Source organism: Gallus gallus, chromosome 4, assembly GCF_016699485.2.
Source record: "Gallus gallus isolate bGalGal1 chromosome 4, bGalGal1.mat.broiler.GRCg7b, whole genome shotgun sequence".
NCBI lineage: Eukaryota > Metazoa > Chordata > Aves > Galliformes > Phasianidae > Gallus > Gallus gallus.
Window position 1 is genome coordinate 22,284,484 of NC_052535.1, and position 18,138 is coordinate 22,302,621.

Sequence of the window (18,138 nt, forward strand, 5' to 3'; positions counted from 1 at the left end):
CCGAAGTTTAGTATGTAATTATGCAAAAGAAATATAAATATTTGGAATCTTTAAATTAATTTAAAATATATATTTAAGAAACACCTAGAAATATCATTTTTAGCACTAGTTCATAGCAAAGCCTGGGCCACTTACAGTATTGCCAATATTCCACTGAAAATACTCGAAACATTTCCTATTCCTGAAATACATGAATTCCTGAATTGAGACTTAAGATATGGTTGCTTAGAGAAAAGATATGAAAGTTCATGACAACACTTACATTTTGATATTTTTCCACGGTGATATATTTTTCTCAATATATGTCATGAAAAGATTTCATATATATATACACACACATATATACATACACACATAAAAATTAATACCTATTTTTGCTTTCCATGCTTTGTATGCTATTAAGACTTGATACTGTCTGTTTATTTATATTTATCCTTTGGTCTGTCACAGAACAAATCACAAACCTTCATTCTCCACTTCAACACTCAGAAATCCTTCCTGAGTCCATATATGAAGAATAACATGCCTTGTCTCATTAAGAAACAGCAGAAGCTTTGATTTTAGCAAAAATATTTAAAATTATGATTTGAAGAAATAAAAATGATTCAGACAAGAAAGCCAAGCTCAACAATATATAGTCAGATTTGTTGGAAGATTTATCATATTAGCAAACAAAAGCCTACATTTTAAATCTGAATTTTTTGTTATCACTCTTTGAGCAAGTCTCTAAAATCTTTAATCAGTTTATTTTCTCCTCTCCCCTCAAATGGAGAGGCAATTCACAATGATATACATACATGCAAAGGATTATTTTCCACTACATTTTTTTTCTTAAAACCAAATTGCCTCAAATATTGCTTAGCAAAGAAGGTAATTACTGTAACTGTAGTCTATGAACAACAACAAAAAATATACAAGGAACATTAGAAGATCTTTTCACTGCAATACAGAATAATATGAAAAAATTATATTAGTACCTTGCTCTCTCCACAATATATTTGCAACTGCAGCATGAAAGAGAAAGAAAGAGCAGAAAACACAAATGAACAAGAAAAACAAAAAAACAAAAAACCACAAAATGATAAATCACTTCTGAAATAGTTAGAATGCCTTAACCTCTGATTCAGTAAAATCTGCAAATCAATGGAAACAGTTGATTAACAATAAGATGAAATGAAGTTTCCTATGTCTAGCACTAAAGTAAAAAAACAACAAAATGATTGAGGTTAAAATGAATCTCATCCCTCCCCATCCTCCCCCCTGCCACCCCAATTAACTCAATTAGCCTTAAGTTGTGTGTTTCATGATTCATTATTAAAAAAAAAAAGAAAACAACAACAACAACAACAACACGTGGAATATGCATATACATGTATTATGCACATTAATTAGAGGTGACATAATTTTTGTCATTTCCTTTAAGCACAACTGAATTTTGAGATTTATTTCAGAACACAGTTACGAGAGAAACATACAAAACCAAAATGCATATAAAATACTCTTCTGTACTGCTGTAGCATATCTATGACACTAAAGATGACATGGTGTATGATATTTGACCTTATCTTCAAAAGAACACAATGGGGGAGTGGGGAGGAATACAAGCTGGTATGGCAACTATGTATTTAATATTTGGTTTCCATGAAAATGTGAGTTGTATTTTATCATCTTGTTTACAGTGTTCAGATTTTAGACCTTTGAGATCAATGAAAACTAATTATGCTAATTTACTACTCCGTAGCTTTTTCTGCCTGAGGAGAATAAGGATTAAATTGTGAAAATTTTAAATCTTTACAGTTCAGCATGATATAGAGCATACTGTTTAAAATGCCACCCACACAGACACACACACACACACACACACACAAAATAAAACAAAACAAAAAACCCACAAAGTGTTTTATAATATAGTAGTCTTAAGAAATAAAGAAAATTTTTAAGGATGGAAATACAAAACAGAGAACACATCACAACAAAATTGTGATGTTCACTGAAACACAATGTTGCAAAACTAATTAATATACATTGAAAAGAAAAAAAAAAAAAAAAGGTTGACAAAATTATTGGAAGAGATATTATTAGAAACAATGTAGGTTGCTTAAGCCTGAAAATACAAACAAGAACCATAATTACTTCTGACAAGTTTCAAATACTGTGTTTTTTTCCCAAGCATCTTTTACTGGGCACTGCTGAAGTCAGGACTGTGTCCTTGATAGGCTTTTTGCCTTGCACAGTGCAGCATTTTTTCTCATTCTCACACTCTGCCAGAATAGACAGATCATAGATGGAGTGGCCCTTGGAGAAAGTTTCAGTCTACTTTCTTAAAAACACATGATTCAAAGTCTTGGGTAATAGTCATTAGGCTTTCTTTCTTTTTTTTTTTCTTTTTTTTTCTTTTTTTTTCCCTCCTCTTCTGTTTTTCAACTGACTGCTTATTTTGTTTCATTAATTGTCTCAACAAACTAATTCATTATGTGACCTTAGACATAGTATTTAAACTGTGTCACTGTTGCCCCTTAATGTAGTTAAGGTGATGCTTACTTTTTAACCTTAGTGCATTAAGTGTACAAATGAGAGATCCCTATGTAAGTACAAAGTAGCAATGAAATGAAGAAGAGCTAGAATAAAATTTGTCACATTTCCACTGAAGAACATAAGTACCTCTCCTTCAAAATGCTTAGTCTGCATCCTGTTTATTATCTCTAAAACAGCTTACTTATCTGACTTAATAGTGCTAGGCGTACATTATTTTAAAATGTAATTGTTGCCCTGAGTCACTAGGATCCAATAAACTACCAAAGGCCAATATTAATGCAGCATGCCATCTTGCCTCCAATGCAGGCTGAGTAGTACCCCTTTACATCATGTGGTAGAATTTCTGTTGGTTGAATTGCTGCTAGAGTAAAAATGGGACAACATATTTAAAATGTATTTCTCAATCACCTACTTTTATACTTCCTCATCTGATTTCAGGCTGTAAATTTCAAAAGATCATAAGTTTGTATAAAGTATTGACTACACAAGCTGAGTATGCATCCTTTACATATCCAGCTTCTCCAAATGAAATTTCATGGTAACTAACTTATTAACACTAGTATGGCTGCCAAATTTAGATCATTCAACATATTAAGCTCCACATGCATTTTGGAACCCCCAGTCTTATTCCCTGTATGCCAGTGTCTATATTCAGATGACAGTTCCTTTTTTTTTTTTTTTTTTCTTTTTCTTGGAAATCATATATATATATATATATAAGGTATACACACATATAGTTGTTGTTGCTGTTTCTGAAATAACGCAAATTAATTTACCCAGGGAAAGCAGGAGGATTTTCCTAAAAATTAGTTTTCTCTTCACAAGTTTTCTCTTCACAATGTGTGGAAAGGATCATGTAATTAATGTCATTTAATGTTCTGTAAATTCGGACATTAACATCTACCTTTTATCAGTTTTTGTTTGTTTGTTTGTTTGTTTGTTCTTTTTGTTCTTTTTTTCTGGAAGTGACATAGGAAAGAAAATAAAACATAATTGCAACTATTGCAACTACATGAGATCAAATCAACTCATTTAAGATTTGAAGTACAGAATACAATCATGTTAATGCAAAATTACACATATGAGGTTCTGAGCTAGATGATGAAAAAACAACAATTAAAGGGGATTAAAAGGGTGCTTAAAAAAGCCTGGGTTATGCATTTTAAAATAAATAAATTAGCCAGAAGAAAAATGAGACATTTCAGAGTACAATATAAAATTACATATGCTTACTATCACTTTACCTAATAAACGTCAAGAAACCTCACTTAATTTTTTAACTGTGCCTATTACTTATATTCATGAAAGATCTTTAGCCTTGAGACAAAGACTGCAATGCTGGTCCAGGCACAACCCCTGTAGATGCAAATTATGTTAAGGAACATATTGTTTTGCTTTCTTTTAGGTTAAACAAAAATCAGCATCTTCAGCCACATCCTATGCTCAATTATCACACATACTTATAAACTTCAAAATTTACATATCCCTGTAGAACTTTCTCAATTTAAGACAGAACACCACCACCTGCTCTTGTGTTGTATTACCCTAATTTATTAAAAGAAACATATTCAAACTACATACAACTATTACACATTATCAAGGACATATATGCAGCCTTGCAGAAGACATTGTGTTTGAAGACTTTGAGCAAGCCATAGCTTTTGTGTTGGGCTGTAGCACCCTGTGACAGGCACTGGTGAGTGTTATGACAGAGAAGGCTATTTTCAGTCTTCCAGGAGAAGATATTTGATTTTGTTTGTGAAGATAAAAGTCAACACAGTAGGAGAGAGAGAGGACCTCTCCATAGACAAGTCCTGTGCATCTTACTATGGGGCATATCTGATGCTAGATGAGTGCAGGGTGGCCAGCAATTCAAGGAATGTAAAGCATACTATATATCTATATCTATATTTACACCACTTTTAAATATATATGTATGTGTAAATATATATATACATATATATATGTACATCTTATTGATGTAACTATTTTAATACACCATTCACAGGCCCTTCATATTAGTAATTACATTTATTACTTTTTTCTAATTACTTTTTTATACTCTAGCATCACTTGCTTCAATGATCACTACCTAAGAAAATGCTCAATGATCTTTTAAAGCTATGAATTTTTTTTTATATTAAAAATTGCCATTCTTTTGTATTTACTTTATGATCTACAGTTAAACAACTTGGTTTTTTTGGTCATTTTTCTTCTCCCAGCATTGCATACTCTGAAAGCTAAATAAAAACATTGTCTTTAAATGTTAAGGTGTTGCATTTTCACTTACGCAAATTGGATATCAATTAAACCTTAACACCTAACATATTTCCTAGCTTGTTGTGCTAAATAAGCAATGCAGTTCAAAATGGCCTTTGGAATGGGGGAAGACAGTATTATATGTCATATATTATTCTGATAAACAGAAAAAAGTCATAGAATCATAGAATCACCAAGGTTTTAAAATGCCCACAGGATCACCCAGTCCAACCATCCACCCATCACCAATAGATCTCATTAAACCATGTCCCTCAACACAACGTCCAAACGTTCCTTGAACACCTCCAAGGTTGGTGACTCCACTACCTCCCTGGGCAGCCCATTCCAGCCCCTGACCACTCTTTCCAAACTCATCTTCCAAAATATCGATTTCAAGTAATTTATTTTTATTCCAGATTTTGTCTCATCCCAATACAAGCTGTACATTTAAAATACTGTTGTAACTTTAAATGTTTAAAGAAGTAATTTCAAGATGTTTGGAGGCATGTGCTCTGCTTACTTCTATGATAGCCAATACTAATGGCAATGAAAACTAACCTACTTAATCCTAGATGCATCATAAGAAGAACACACCTGTCATATTCCACTTTTTCTTATTATTTCCTTACTTTAACCTATGTTGTATAGTAAAGCCATAGCTGTCTGGTGGCTGAACCACACAAATTTATCACTATCTTCATTTTTAAAATAATAGTGCTAAAAGTGAAGATGAGGTTAAGGTGATGCTTTTTTTTCAGCATCCACTGTCAAGCAGAATGAAAACATTTATGAATTATCTGCTTTTAATTTTATTCTTATTCTATGTGAAATTCAGATTTGACGGGTTTATAAGCAAAAATGTGAAATGTAAATTAACACATTTTTTCAGAGTTATCTACTGATTGCATCAACTATTATTAATGTAAATATGTCAATACAAATTCTTTGAAATTCTATTCTGATCTCCTGAATATGCATTTAAATTTCAACTCAAGTTGGGTGAATATAATAACCAAACATTTTTATAAATACTAAACTACTATTTGTCAGATCAAAGTCAAAGATGGACACTTTACTTTTGGTCAAATGTGAACTTCAGTCTCAGAGAAACTTTTTGACATTCATTTAATTTAATATATGTAATTTTAGAATGGGTACTCCTATCGGACAGAATATTTATTTGTTCATCTCTATTTTAATCTCTATTTTAATACACACTCTTATAGGAGAGTAAATATTCAAATCTTTCAATAAACGATATTACATGGATTGGTATGATTAGCAGGAATCTCCTTAACTTCAATGTTAATTTTTCTCTAATTTATTTTCTAAAAGAATTCCTTTCTGATAGCACATTAATTCAATAGAGACTACAGTAAAAGGAAGAAAAAATGGCTCATGAGCTGAATTTCTGCCCCATACTTGCAAGCTTGAAATAGTCTTTGCCTAAGATGCATTCAACAAGTATAAACTTGTTTAGCACTGCCATAAAATAAAATGCCAGCATAAATTATCTCCGAGAAAATTAGTTAAATAGGTATCATTCAGTATAAGATGTGACAGGAAAATTCTATTAAAGTTGCATAAAGTCTTTCAGAGAATTTAGGGCATAAATCATAGTCAAAAGGCTTTTAGTCTCATTCTGAGTTTTAGAAAGTGGAGATGCCTAGTTGCTTATGATGGCCATAAAACAATAAGACAATAGCATTCACATCACATAAACTCTTGCTAGGTGTTAGGACAATGACATTACATTAAAAAGGCACTATGATAAAAGCAGATCTACTTAATGGCATGGCAAAAATATATTATCCTGTAAATACAGCACCAAGACAGTGCATGAGACAAATAATTTTTACAATGCGCTGTGTGACTTGGTGAAAGAATTTGGAGAACCTGCTTTACAATTTAGTGGGGACAGTGACATAGTGGTAACTGAATAACACAAGATCCTTTGATTGATGACCAAGTGTAAAACTTCATGAATATTAAAGCATCATCAAGTAATATCAAACTACTGAAAATGCCTTAACAACATTACTTGACATTTTTTTTATTATGACAGCTATCTTAAGGTGCATGTGTTTGTCTCAGTAAAATTTAGAATAAATCTTAAGGAGCAAGCTAAGCTATATTTTGGAAAACAAGATTTTGGAAGACATCAGGATAAATGAAAATAGTCCAACAAAAAAAGTAAAAAAGAATGATATACTTTTTTTTTTTTTTTTTTTTAGCTTTAAAGGGAATAGGATATGTTCATGATTTACAATTCCAGTTTGATAGGATTATGCTAAAATAAAATGGAGAGGAAATCTAATCCAAACTAATGCACCTGTCAAAGTAGGGAGAAAGAAAATAAACAAACATATTTTTAAAGTTACTCCAGTTAAAAATATTTTACAAAGATGGAAATTAAGAATCTTATGTACCTTAAAATCACTCTTGGAAACATTCCCTTCCCTTGGATGATCCATTTTCAGGTTTTGTTTTTTGTTGTTGCCATTTTGTTTTTTGTTTTGTTTTGTTTTTGTTTATTTCTCTGTACTGTCAGATTTTTTTCTTTAGAACACTAGATTAAATTGATTGAATACTTTATACCCAGAAAGCAACAAGAGAGGGTAAATCACATATACTGAAGATAAATAGTTTTTGAAAACTGGTATAAAATGAATTCCTAAATTAGTTTCCAGAAGGTTTTTGGCCTGCTGCTAGGAATTTTGAAGAAATTTTGAAGTATATTATTAAGTTCAAGCAGAGCACTACTACATGTACCTATATTGCTCCCCTTTCATTCCTCCCAACTCTCTGAAACATCATCATTCAGGTAGCTGCAGCCTAGTTAGACTGGAGTATATGTCCTAGACAAAAGAATAGACAACACTCCCACAGAATTCAATTCAGTCGGAAATTAAAGGACAAGAATATAATTACAGGCTAGCTACTATGTTCTAATGGAAACCAGGTCTTGTTAAACAAATATGACTATATTCTCTGATGCAATTACAATTTTAGCAACATAAAAGTTCACATAGATGTAAATCAGGATTTTGCTAAACATCTAATTTGTTACCACATAATTTTCTGATTATATATTAGAGTTATACAATGGTAGTAATGTACAGATCCATTGAATTAAAAACTGGCAGTCTGATTGACCTGAAAAAGTAGTTTTTACTGTTAAAATATTAGTAAATGTTAGAGAAACAAGTTGCTAGAATGTGTCCAGAGCAATTGTCTGTAAGTCTTAACAATCCTCATCAATGACCTGTAAACAAAAATAAAGTCATTTCCCAGCAAGTCTGTGTATTGCTCATTATGACAAGTAAAGGAGTTTTACAAAGTAGCTTGAGTTATTTTGTAAAGACATCACTAAAATAAATTATATTTGGTTATAATCAAATGCAAATTTAGATATCCAGAGAAAAGTAATGAAGACTAAATTTTGGGGCAGAGATGGATGGGAAGAAGGACAATCTGGAAAGTGAAGTGTGGTAGTCTTACAGTAGTTACGCATATGAACATAAACTTGTACTGATGATACTAAGAAAAAAGTTAGAGAAGGAGTGAGTGGATGTTGAATCCAAACATTACAATGTATATATTTCTTCATCTACAAAATTAAATAAGTAAAAAAATCCATTTGGTTTTGCAAACAGCCTTTCTTACTTCTAAGAAAATTTTACCAACACCAGTTAACATCTACAAGCCAAAAAGACACTGCAACTCCTATGATAACTCTTTTTGCCTGAGAAACTTCTACTTCGTGTGTGAGAGAAACATTAATCAATATTTAATGATAGCACAATCACAGGGCAAGAACACTTAAACAGTCATTAATTCACTGGGACAAAAAGAAAGAAACAAAAGGAAGAACTGAATTCAAAAGGGAAACTAAACACAGTTCTGCAGTAGTGAAACTGATTGGTTAGTAGAGCAAATAACCAAGAGAAATAGGACATTCCCCATCTCTGCATCTCTGACTCAGGTCTAATTGTACTTCTGGAAGGACACACTTTAGGCAAACAAAGGGTTACATCTGTTTTTAGGAGTAACAACTTGCAATTTAATGTCTTGTTAAATGGAGAAGATTGATTAGTTAGATAAAATGGCTCTGTTGTGAATCCATGAAATATCCTTTCAGAAAAACTGAACTACAGCAGAAAGAAACCAGAATAATGAAACCAAAACCAGATTTAAAACAGTTATTTGTATAACAAATATAATTATACCAGAGACTCCTTTCAACATAGATGAGTTCTCTCAGGTGTTTTAGAGGAGCTTGACAACTGAGAAGACTGTTGTCTTCAGTGAGATTTAGACCAGGTTGGTGACTCTTAGAATGTTTTTACCAGACACATCAATGGTCATCCAGCTATCATCCAGCTCAATTAGATCACTCTTAGTGGCTTTTACTGCAGATTTGAGTTAAAATGGAATTCCAAAAAAAGGAAAATAATTTCCAGTCCTTAGAGAATTTAAACAGAATAGATCGTGCATTTAGTAAATTTTTAGATGCTTCTGTTGTAGGAATGGGATGTACAGATTAATTTATGATGTATGTTTTATTGTTCTTGTTGACTATAAAATTCACAATGCATTAAAATTCACATTGTGAAAAGCAGCTTAAAGAATCAGTAAAGAAGACCCCAGAAAAATAGAAGTAATTATTTTCTTTATGAAACCAATTTGCAAATTAGTATAAAAATATGAATATCTAGTGGTAAAATCTGACAGACTGCTTTACGTTTTTATAAAATGCTGTAAAGATAATAAGGTTTCCAGCTACAGGAGAGCATTTTCATGAAGCATTTGCTTTCAGCTTAAGGCTATGTTTTCACGGGTTAAAATATCGTCTTCAAGAGAGATTATAAAATCCTAACATTTCTCAGAAAAGAGGAAGGGAGAGCTAAGATTACATGATAAAACATACATGCACACCAGCAAGAAGGATAACGAGAGAATTGAACTTGTAAATCTCTGAAAGGAGAAGGCTTAATGAAACCTAATTGCAGCCATCCAACACCTGCAGAGGTTTGCAAAGCAACAGAACCAGACTCTTTGTAACAGGTTCTGCACTGATAGGCATCATTGGAAAAAACAGGCTTTCAAATACCCAGACCCTTCTTCAGGTTTTATACCGAAACAGAATTCCTCAAAGCCTGAAAAATAATGACTGCTGGGAGTTTAATTACATGGCATTTACGCACTTAGATTTGAGAAATTGACTAACTACTTCTAGAAATGGCAAGAATGATATGAGGACAACTAGACAGATCTGTTCTAAATTATTTCACAATACATACTGTTTCAACATATGACCCTTCATTTGATTACATTATATCTTTTTATTTTGCTACTATCATCACTCTTTCCAGAGTACAGTAAAGAGTTTGCTCTTTGTTTTGTTTCTTTAGTATATAGAAGATACACACATGCATTAAATGTGTATGTAAATAATGCTATAAACTTGAAATCCGAACAATTTGAAAGCATTTTCGGACATATAGATGAAAAATATATTTGTTTATTATTTAACAGTCTATTTATCAGTAATAACACTGGGTTTAATTCAAATAAAGGTACTGACACATGTAAGATTTTTTTTTTAGGAGTTGTTTACATTAGCAAGATTTATCCATCCCCAAAGGAATGACTTAGCTATGTCACTTCTATTGTAAATATTTGATTCTCAAAAAACTGAGTACTGAGTTTTCCTCATAAAAAATTGGTGATGTTTTACAAATCAGATTTCACAGATGACATCCAAAAATTAGCTTATTATGCTAAGCAGCATTTGTAACAAAAATTGTTCAGATACATGGAAGCAGTTGATTGGATAAGTTCAAAAATGAATGTTTCCTTTTATTCTTAACTATCTAGGAAATAAAAATATATACCTGGTAAAAATGGAACTACATAATGTTGTATATACCATTACTGTCATGTTCAATGCAGAGTAATGATAGTTTATATTTTAGAACACCACTGTAAAAATTCTCTTTACCTTTTCAATAGCCAGTCAAATCAATGTTTTGAAATTGTTAATTTTGCTATGGGCTTTACCTTGCATCAAATTTAACAAATAGAGAACCTCAGATTATCTGACAAGTTAGTGAGAATCTGTTCTGCTTTTGTTCCAAAGAAATATTGACTGTAAGATTTCCAGTAAGGGAAAAAATAAACAAATAAAAGCCACCCAGAAAATAGAAACTAACAACAATAACAATAACAAACAAACAAAAAAAAAGTACCACCCACAGCTTCATTAAACTTGATTATAAAAATAAATGTCAGCTGTATTCCTTAAAGGAGGATAAAAGTAAAATTGGGGGATGAAAAGCCCAAAGTCCCATCCAGGCAGTTTTACCTATGTAATTCTCTTCTTTAATAATCCCTACTTTTCTCCATGAACCAATGTTTTAAGATAAATATAAAAACAAAGAGAAAAGTGTTAATAATAAAGCCCTTGTACTTCATCATAACAGCTTCCAACAGCTTCCAATTTACTGCTTGAGGATGCTAGAGAATGTCTTGCCAGCAGTGCTTGTTGCTTGGTATGTAATTTTACAAATCATGTAATGGTAGTTGATCTGAAATTATTGCATCATATTACAACTCCTGAAAATGGTATTTTGTGTAATTATCTCAGATCAGGTCTTCAGGGAACACAATAATTTAGATAATCACAATACCTGGAACTTGGACAGCTGAATATAAATGTTCTATTGTTAAGGTCAAACAAGTCTTAAGCAACCATAAACAAATTCTTATTTGTCAAGGTTTTGTAATTTGGCAATATTCATAACTCATTTCACAGACTGGAAAAGGCAAATGAAGTGACCGAGCCACTTCACATAACCACATTATTAGAAATTTAACATGATCAAACAACTTATTTATGCTCAGCTGTTTTCTCAAAACTGTATGAGCAGTCATTTTTGTGACACTTAAAAACAACTGTTAAGAATCTTGAAACAATAGTTATAATTAGCATTACTGAAATCAGCTAAACAAAGATATTAACACTGTAGGTATAAAATTTCCCTCCATGGAGGATTTCCTCAAAACATTTAAAATTTAATAAAGCTCTGGAACTGAGCATATGGAACTGAACTCAGCATCTTACGAGAGGAAGTGTCAGACAGATTTGCAGTGCTACTAATCTTGCTTGCAGTATATTCTGTTGAGTACTCATCACTGTTGATGAGTATCTTTATTATATATATTTCCAGAAAATGTGTGCTATTGATGAAAATAACTGGTTTTAAAAAAAGTCAAAAGCATGTGAACTCAGGAATAAAGATCTATGAGTTGAGGGAAAGGGAGGAAAGAGAATATGTAGACAGACAAATAACAGGTAAAATGGGTTTATAACTGCTGCTAACATCCCATGAAGGATAAAGAAAAACAGTTTGCATTTGTAGGAGAGATTTCTATTGCACAGTGAACTCCTAACTTCATAAGCAAATGCAGTCAACTGCTGCTTCACATTTCTGGAGAACCACAGTTAAAAGGGCATAAGACAGAATGGGCAAACTGTAGCTGATCTGGACCTGATTTAGACCTGCTGAGTACTCTCAGCAGTAGAGATTAAGTCCAGCAACGGCAAGATATTATGAGTCTGACTCTTAGTACATGTCAAGAGCACATACACATTTTTCTTCTTCTTTCTTTTTTTTTTTTTTTTTTTTTTTTAATTTAAATTCCCCCTTGGAACCGCAACAGAACTACTGTTTTTCCTTATTTAGGCATCTTTTCCTTCATATGCAACAAACGTATCATGAAGAAACCACTCAAACTGTAACAGCAATTTAAAAAAATGTCAATTTTCACAAAAGGATTCAGAGATTAAATTTCATTTCTAAATGAGGTTCACACTCTGCCTTCACACTCTGCCTCTTATGTATTATTTAAATATTTTTAAATACTAATTTCATATTTTAGTGAGGGCTGTATGTTTTTTTTATACTTCCCATACTACTTACGGGTCTTTCGAGCAGAATCTTCTACAAAAAGAGAAGAAATGTCTTCATCCACTCCTGCTTCATTCTTTGCAATACAAGTATATGCTCCTGTATCTTCATAGCGCACATTACTAATGTGTACCTCACTGCCATTTGCTGAAAGGAGAGGAAAAATTCCACATATAGGCATGCTAAAATGCTTTCAGATTAAACACTCAAAAGGCCTTCTCTATTCATGCTAATTAAACTGTTTTCATTCCTGACTTCATAGCTTGGAGATGTGCCAAACTAATCAAAAGGTATTCAACTGGGTATGCACTATTATTCATCTTATAGATACATGGACTAAATTTTCAAGATGAATAATACAGGATTGTTTCTAGCAAGCAGAAGCCCCTATGATTGCTTTCTTGTGAATGAAGTAGAAAAAAATAGGTACTTTGGAATTTTATACCTACATCAGCATAGTAATCTATGGGAAACTACACTCTCATATAATTTCAGGAGTATTTTTAGACAAATCTTGGGCAAAGTAAACACAAATTAATTTTGCATATGCAAAATAAGCATTAGCATACAAACGAGGAGTTGTGCACCAGCCTGAGTAGGAATATCAACAGAATCCAAATTTCTCAAGCAAAGGTTTTCTTAAATATTGTCATGTGAATAATGATGTGAACAATGACTCACTGCATTGTAACTGTAGTAATAAAACAAGTAATACTTGTTCAGCTGTAAGATTTCAAAAACAACTTTCTAGAAATTCTATAATATGGACTGGGAGGGACACTAGGTCATGGTAAAACCCTCCCTCTGGACCTATGAATAAAATGCTATGTCTAATGCATAGACAGTTTAACTCTGGGATAGGAGAAGCTCAGAGAAACTATAAAACTTTATTTCATATAAGTACATCCAGGAAAATTGAATTAAATTGTGTTTTGTTGGTTTGTTTGGTTGTTGGTTGGTTGGTTTAGAGAAGAAACATTCTAAATAATTCATCATAAATACATAATATGGAGGCAAGGAAAAAAGCCAGCCTTTCCACTCAAATCCCTAAAGGGGAAATCAACAGAATGCTGCCATGAAATATGAGACCATTGGGAAGAGTCTAGCAAATTCTACTCATAGTGGAAAATCTTTCTGGTAAGGAAATTGTTTACACGTATTCAGGACAGAGGGCTGTGAAAGCACAGAAGCCTCCATCACCTGTAGAGAAGGCAAGACTCTTCAGAAGCAGTTGCCATCTATATGTCTGACTCTATAATACTGCAGCCTAATTTCTGTTTGTTTGGTTTTTTTTTCAGAAGAATGAGATGAGATTTTAAAGATAATACTGATAGCACACAATTTTTTCTTTCATGGCTGATCAAAGTTCACCAGAAGGACGACAGACGAATTTCCATTCTGGAGAGTTTCACCCAAATCTAAAAGCCCTAAAGATGATAAAGACTGGCCTTTACCATTGTTTGAAAGTTAGATTTCCCTTCAGTTGTGTAGGTTTTTTGTTGTTTGGTTGTTTTTGATTTATTGTGGTTTGCTTTTTTTTATTGCTATGGAGTACCTTTACATGACATTTACATGAGGGGTCTGCTGAGACCCCTCATATAAGAGCAAATCCATTTCATATATTTCTCTCGCTGTCCTTTTAGCCATCAGTTCCCTAATTCTCACTGAGGTTCTTAGCAGTCAAAAAAACTTCTGTTTTCAACTGAACCGCAGTAGATGTAAAGTTTAGTCCATGCTCCAATGTAAATTTAAATCTGGGCTCATGAAAAATAATTAGATTACCATCAATGCATAGTTACGAATAAAATACATTTTTGTGAACAAAATATTCACAAAAACACTGCTTCCTAACTTAAATAGAAATTTTGAATACACACTGAATGGTATTAATATATGTGCTGTGACAAATTCTAATACTGTAATTAGAACTGGTTTTGGGGCTGTTTCTTGTACTCAGAAGCTGTATCTTTTAGCTGAGAAAAGCTACTGGAATTTACTGGTGATCCTGTTACAATGTAAACCTCTAATTTTGATGAAGAGAAAGGAGAGTACATGCATGCCTTAGGAAGAAATTCCAGCATATTGCCTGAAATGTTTTAACTTAGACTTCAAACCTTGTTTAAAACTAGGTAATAAGAATACCAAGTAGAGAAACAATGCCCTCATAAAGCTTTTGTGATCTGTAGAAAACAATAAATATGCCCATTTACCTTGAAGAGTTAGCTGTTTAGATAACTTTGGGGTGATATCAATACCATTCTTCAGCCAGCCAAGTTGTGGGTTTGGAATACCTTCAGCATGGCACCGAAGGCTAGCTGTCACTCCTGGCTCCCTCGCCTGACTCTCTGGGTACACTCGGATGACTGGTGGAACTGAAGTTAGAAAACAAGTATGATTTAGGGGAGAAAAGTATTATCTTCATTTTAAAAAATCATTACAAGCAATTCTAAAGACTCCTGCAGCTATACATACAACGATAGTGCAAAATACAGATGTGGCATTAGTCACATATTCACTCACATTCAACACTGAACTCTCACAGTAAATTTATGAAGCAGAAAATGTTTTTTAAGAAAAATCCCCTTTTCACTGACTGCATCGGAGAAAAGCCTAAATTCAGTATTTGAGAGTTGAGAAATAAGATTTTTTCCCTTAAATTTCTTTAGAAAATATGAATAATTTAGAGCCAGTAAGCAGGGATCTGTGTACAGAGATGGTCATCGTCTCATTCCACAAACCTTTTATTTAACACTTTCAATCCTATCTTTATACTCTCTCTAAAACACCTAACCTATCTTTCTTGTAAAACACAAATAACCATGTTTATGATACCTAACAGTACCTTTTGTTTATACTTAATTACAACATTCCAAACTCATGTGAAAATTCCAAGTCTCATATAGTAGGTATTAACGCTGGAAACTTCTATGCTTTCAGAAAAACTTCCGGCTCACTTAATTACATGTGTGACACTGCATTTGATATATGCTACAGGACTGCAGGAACTTCTAGATCTGATCTGGAGCTTCCTATTTTTCTTTTTACTTTATTTAATACAATGTTCCTAGAATGAAAGACTGTTTATTTGAAATTTACACATACAAAAAAAAGTAAATATATTATGTCATACAGATTACTTGGTATTGTATTCTTTATTAGGCAGATCAGCAAAACAATAAATTATTAACAGTGTATAGAACAGTATATGTAGCCATTTGGGGGATAGATTAAATTCATATTGTACATGCCTTATACAATTATTAGATAACTGAGAAATTTACCATAGAGCATCTCACGTATCTGAATCTGAGGCTTAATCAGATCAGCTAATCTTATGTAAGTGCTGATACTAAAGCACTTGGTTTGAATGGTTTATTTTTTAATTCTAGAGGAGTAGAGCTCGGAGTAGTCTTCTGAGATTCATTACCAGCAAAATGTAAGAACATTTGACATCACTTTTAGAAGGACTGGAAACTTACTGCAATGCTTGCTTACCAAAAAACAAAACAAAACAAAACAAAAAAAAACCTGCTGCATAGTGCATCAGTACTAGAGTATGACCTCAAAGAGGACATACTCGTATTGGCAAACTTTGATTAATCAAGATTTAGCAGTATTGCTGTGTGGAATTTTTATATGAATAATTGGTAATATTGTCTTTAATTACACATAGAGAAAACTATCTTGAAGTTCTTTCTGAACCAGCAAAAACCAACCAAACAAAAGAGCAACTACTTTTAATGAACTTTAAAGAAGTATGTTTCCTATTATCTGAAGATTTGTTTGATGTAGCTTTAAAAATGTGTTATACTTAGCTGGTGTCAAAAAACACAGCTGGATGGAGGATGAAATATCAGTTGATAATGAAAAAGATAACAAGATCAAAAATTAACTGTGTCTATTTTGGCAAGAGATTAAATATTTTCAAATGCTATCCAACTGTTTACAAGAAATGTCCCAGCATGCTGTCCTATTAGAGCACAGAAATGCCTCAGATTTCTAGACTGCAAGAAATACACATATGTACAGCATCTCAATTAAGACATAAAAATCAGAGGTTTCAGGGATATTTTAAACCCAATTAGAGATGAGAGTCTTTTCAAATAATGCATATGGAAAATTACACATAACTCCAGAAGAGCAAGTACAAAATTATATTTAAAAACATGGAAGAAAATTAAAAATTTGAAAGCTGTGGCTGCTAATTGCTTAGACTACCAGCTATGAGCAGCATATCTAAAACAGTGATTTAAGATTTCCATTGAGTTTCTGGAAGGCAGTGTACAGAGATTTCTCTATTTTCATCTCAAGTCTAGAGTTGTCACATGTGTTTCCCCCTCCAAATGTTCCCTATCACCCCTCTCCTGTGGGATCTGTGTGAAACATTGCCTTTCCCACTGTATTCCTAATTTTGAGATCCTCTCAACTGTATGATTTACTGGCTTTTTCAGTACGTTATCTCCCAGACTAATTCTGCCTCTGCTCCAAGGGTCCAGTTTTAATCTCTGCCCTCTTCAGCATTTCTTGACAGGACGCTCTTTAATGGCCTATGTCCATGTTGCAGATTTCCACTGCATCAAAGCCAAGTGGTTTATTTCTCCATTTTACCTGAAGAAGAGCAAGGAGTTCAATCACCTTAGAGAGGGTATTGCCATCATTGAAGACTTACATGCAACCTCACAGTTCAAACCACTGATTGCAAGGCACTGAATACCAAATATCTATTGTAAGGCATGGTTTGTTTGTTTTGTGCCAGTGGAATATCACTAATGCATATAAAAACTTTTGGGAACTTCACCACCACGTTCCAACAAACTTCTAATTGAGTGAATGTGAAAAGAAGTCTTCTATTCATCTAATTTTGGATATATATATATATTTCTTTTTTCAATGAATAGGGAAAAGAAATTATTAATTTAGCTTGGGCAAAAGAGTGATCATCCCCCCTCAATTCCACAGTTCCATTCTCAGAACACCCTGAAATTAAGTTATTAGCACTTGAGATCAGTATTTGTTTGTCAAAAGAACCAGCCTGACATAAATCCAGCAGTTGGCTCCTCCTTTTGTTTTCTTCCCAAATCAGATTTTCTATGTTAAATACACCACTTCATTATAAGTTTAATAGTTTTGCACTTTTGGAAAATAAAAAGAAAAAAAAATTATTTTACAAGACCTCACATACCACTGGGAATGCATATCACTTGGAAACATAAACCTGAACTTCTAGGCTCATAAAACCTCTTGAAAGAAGCCAACAGTGATATATGGCCTACAAAATGTATATTCCTGTCAATGAAGCATGAGTTAAACAACCTTCTTAATATCAGCTAAATCAGACTGCAGGGGACTGAATTGTAGAACTAGCATACAT

General features: G+C 32.8%; 1 protein-coding gene across 3 annotated transcripts in view; it reads right to left on the minus strand.

The window, feature by feature from the left end:
• FSTL5 (follistatin like 5) overlaps positions 1-18,138 on the minus strand; it is a 265,807-nt gene that overhangs the window by 30,733 nt on the left and 216,936 nt on the right. For 2 of the 3 annotated variants that reach the window (XM_004940911.5, XM_046940561.1), the window contains exons 9-11: positions 14,978-15,139; positions 12,780-12,914; positions 978-1,004 (exon numbers count right to left, since the gene is read on the minus strand). In XM_004940911.5, coding sequence (XP_004940968.1) covers positions 978-1,004; positions 12,780-12,914; positions 14,978-15,139 — 324 coding nt within the window. The remainder of the gene's footprint in view (positions 1-977; positions 1,005-12,779; positions 12,915-14,977; positions 15,140-18,138) is intronic. The other variant, XM_015285320.4, reaches the window with a different exon arrangement.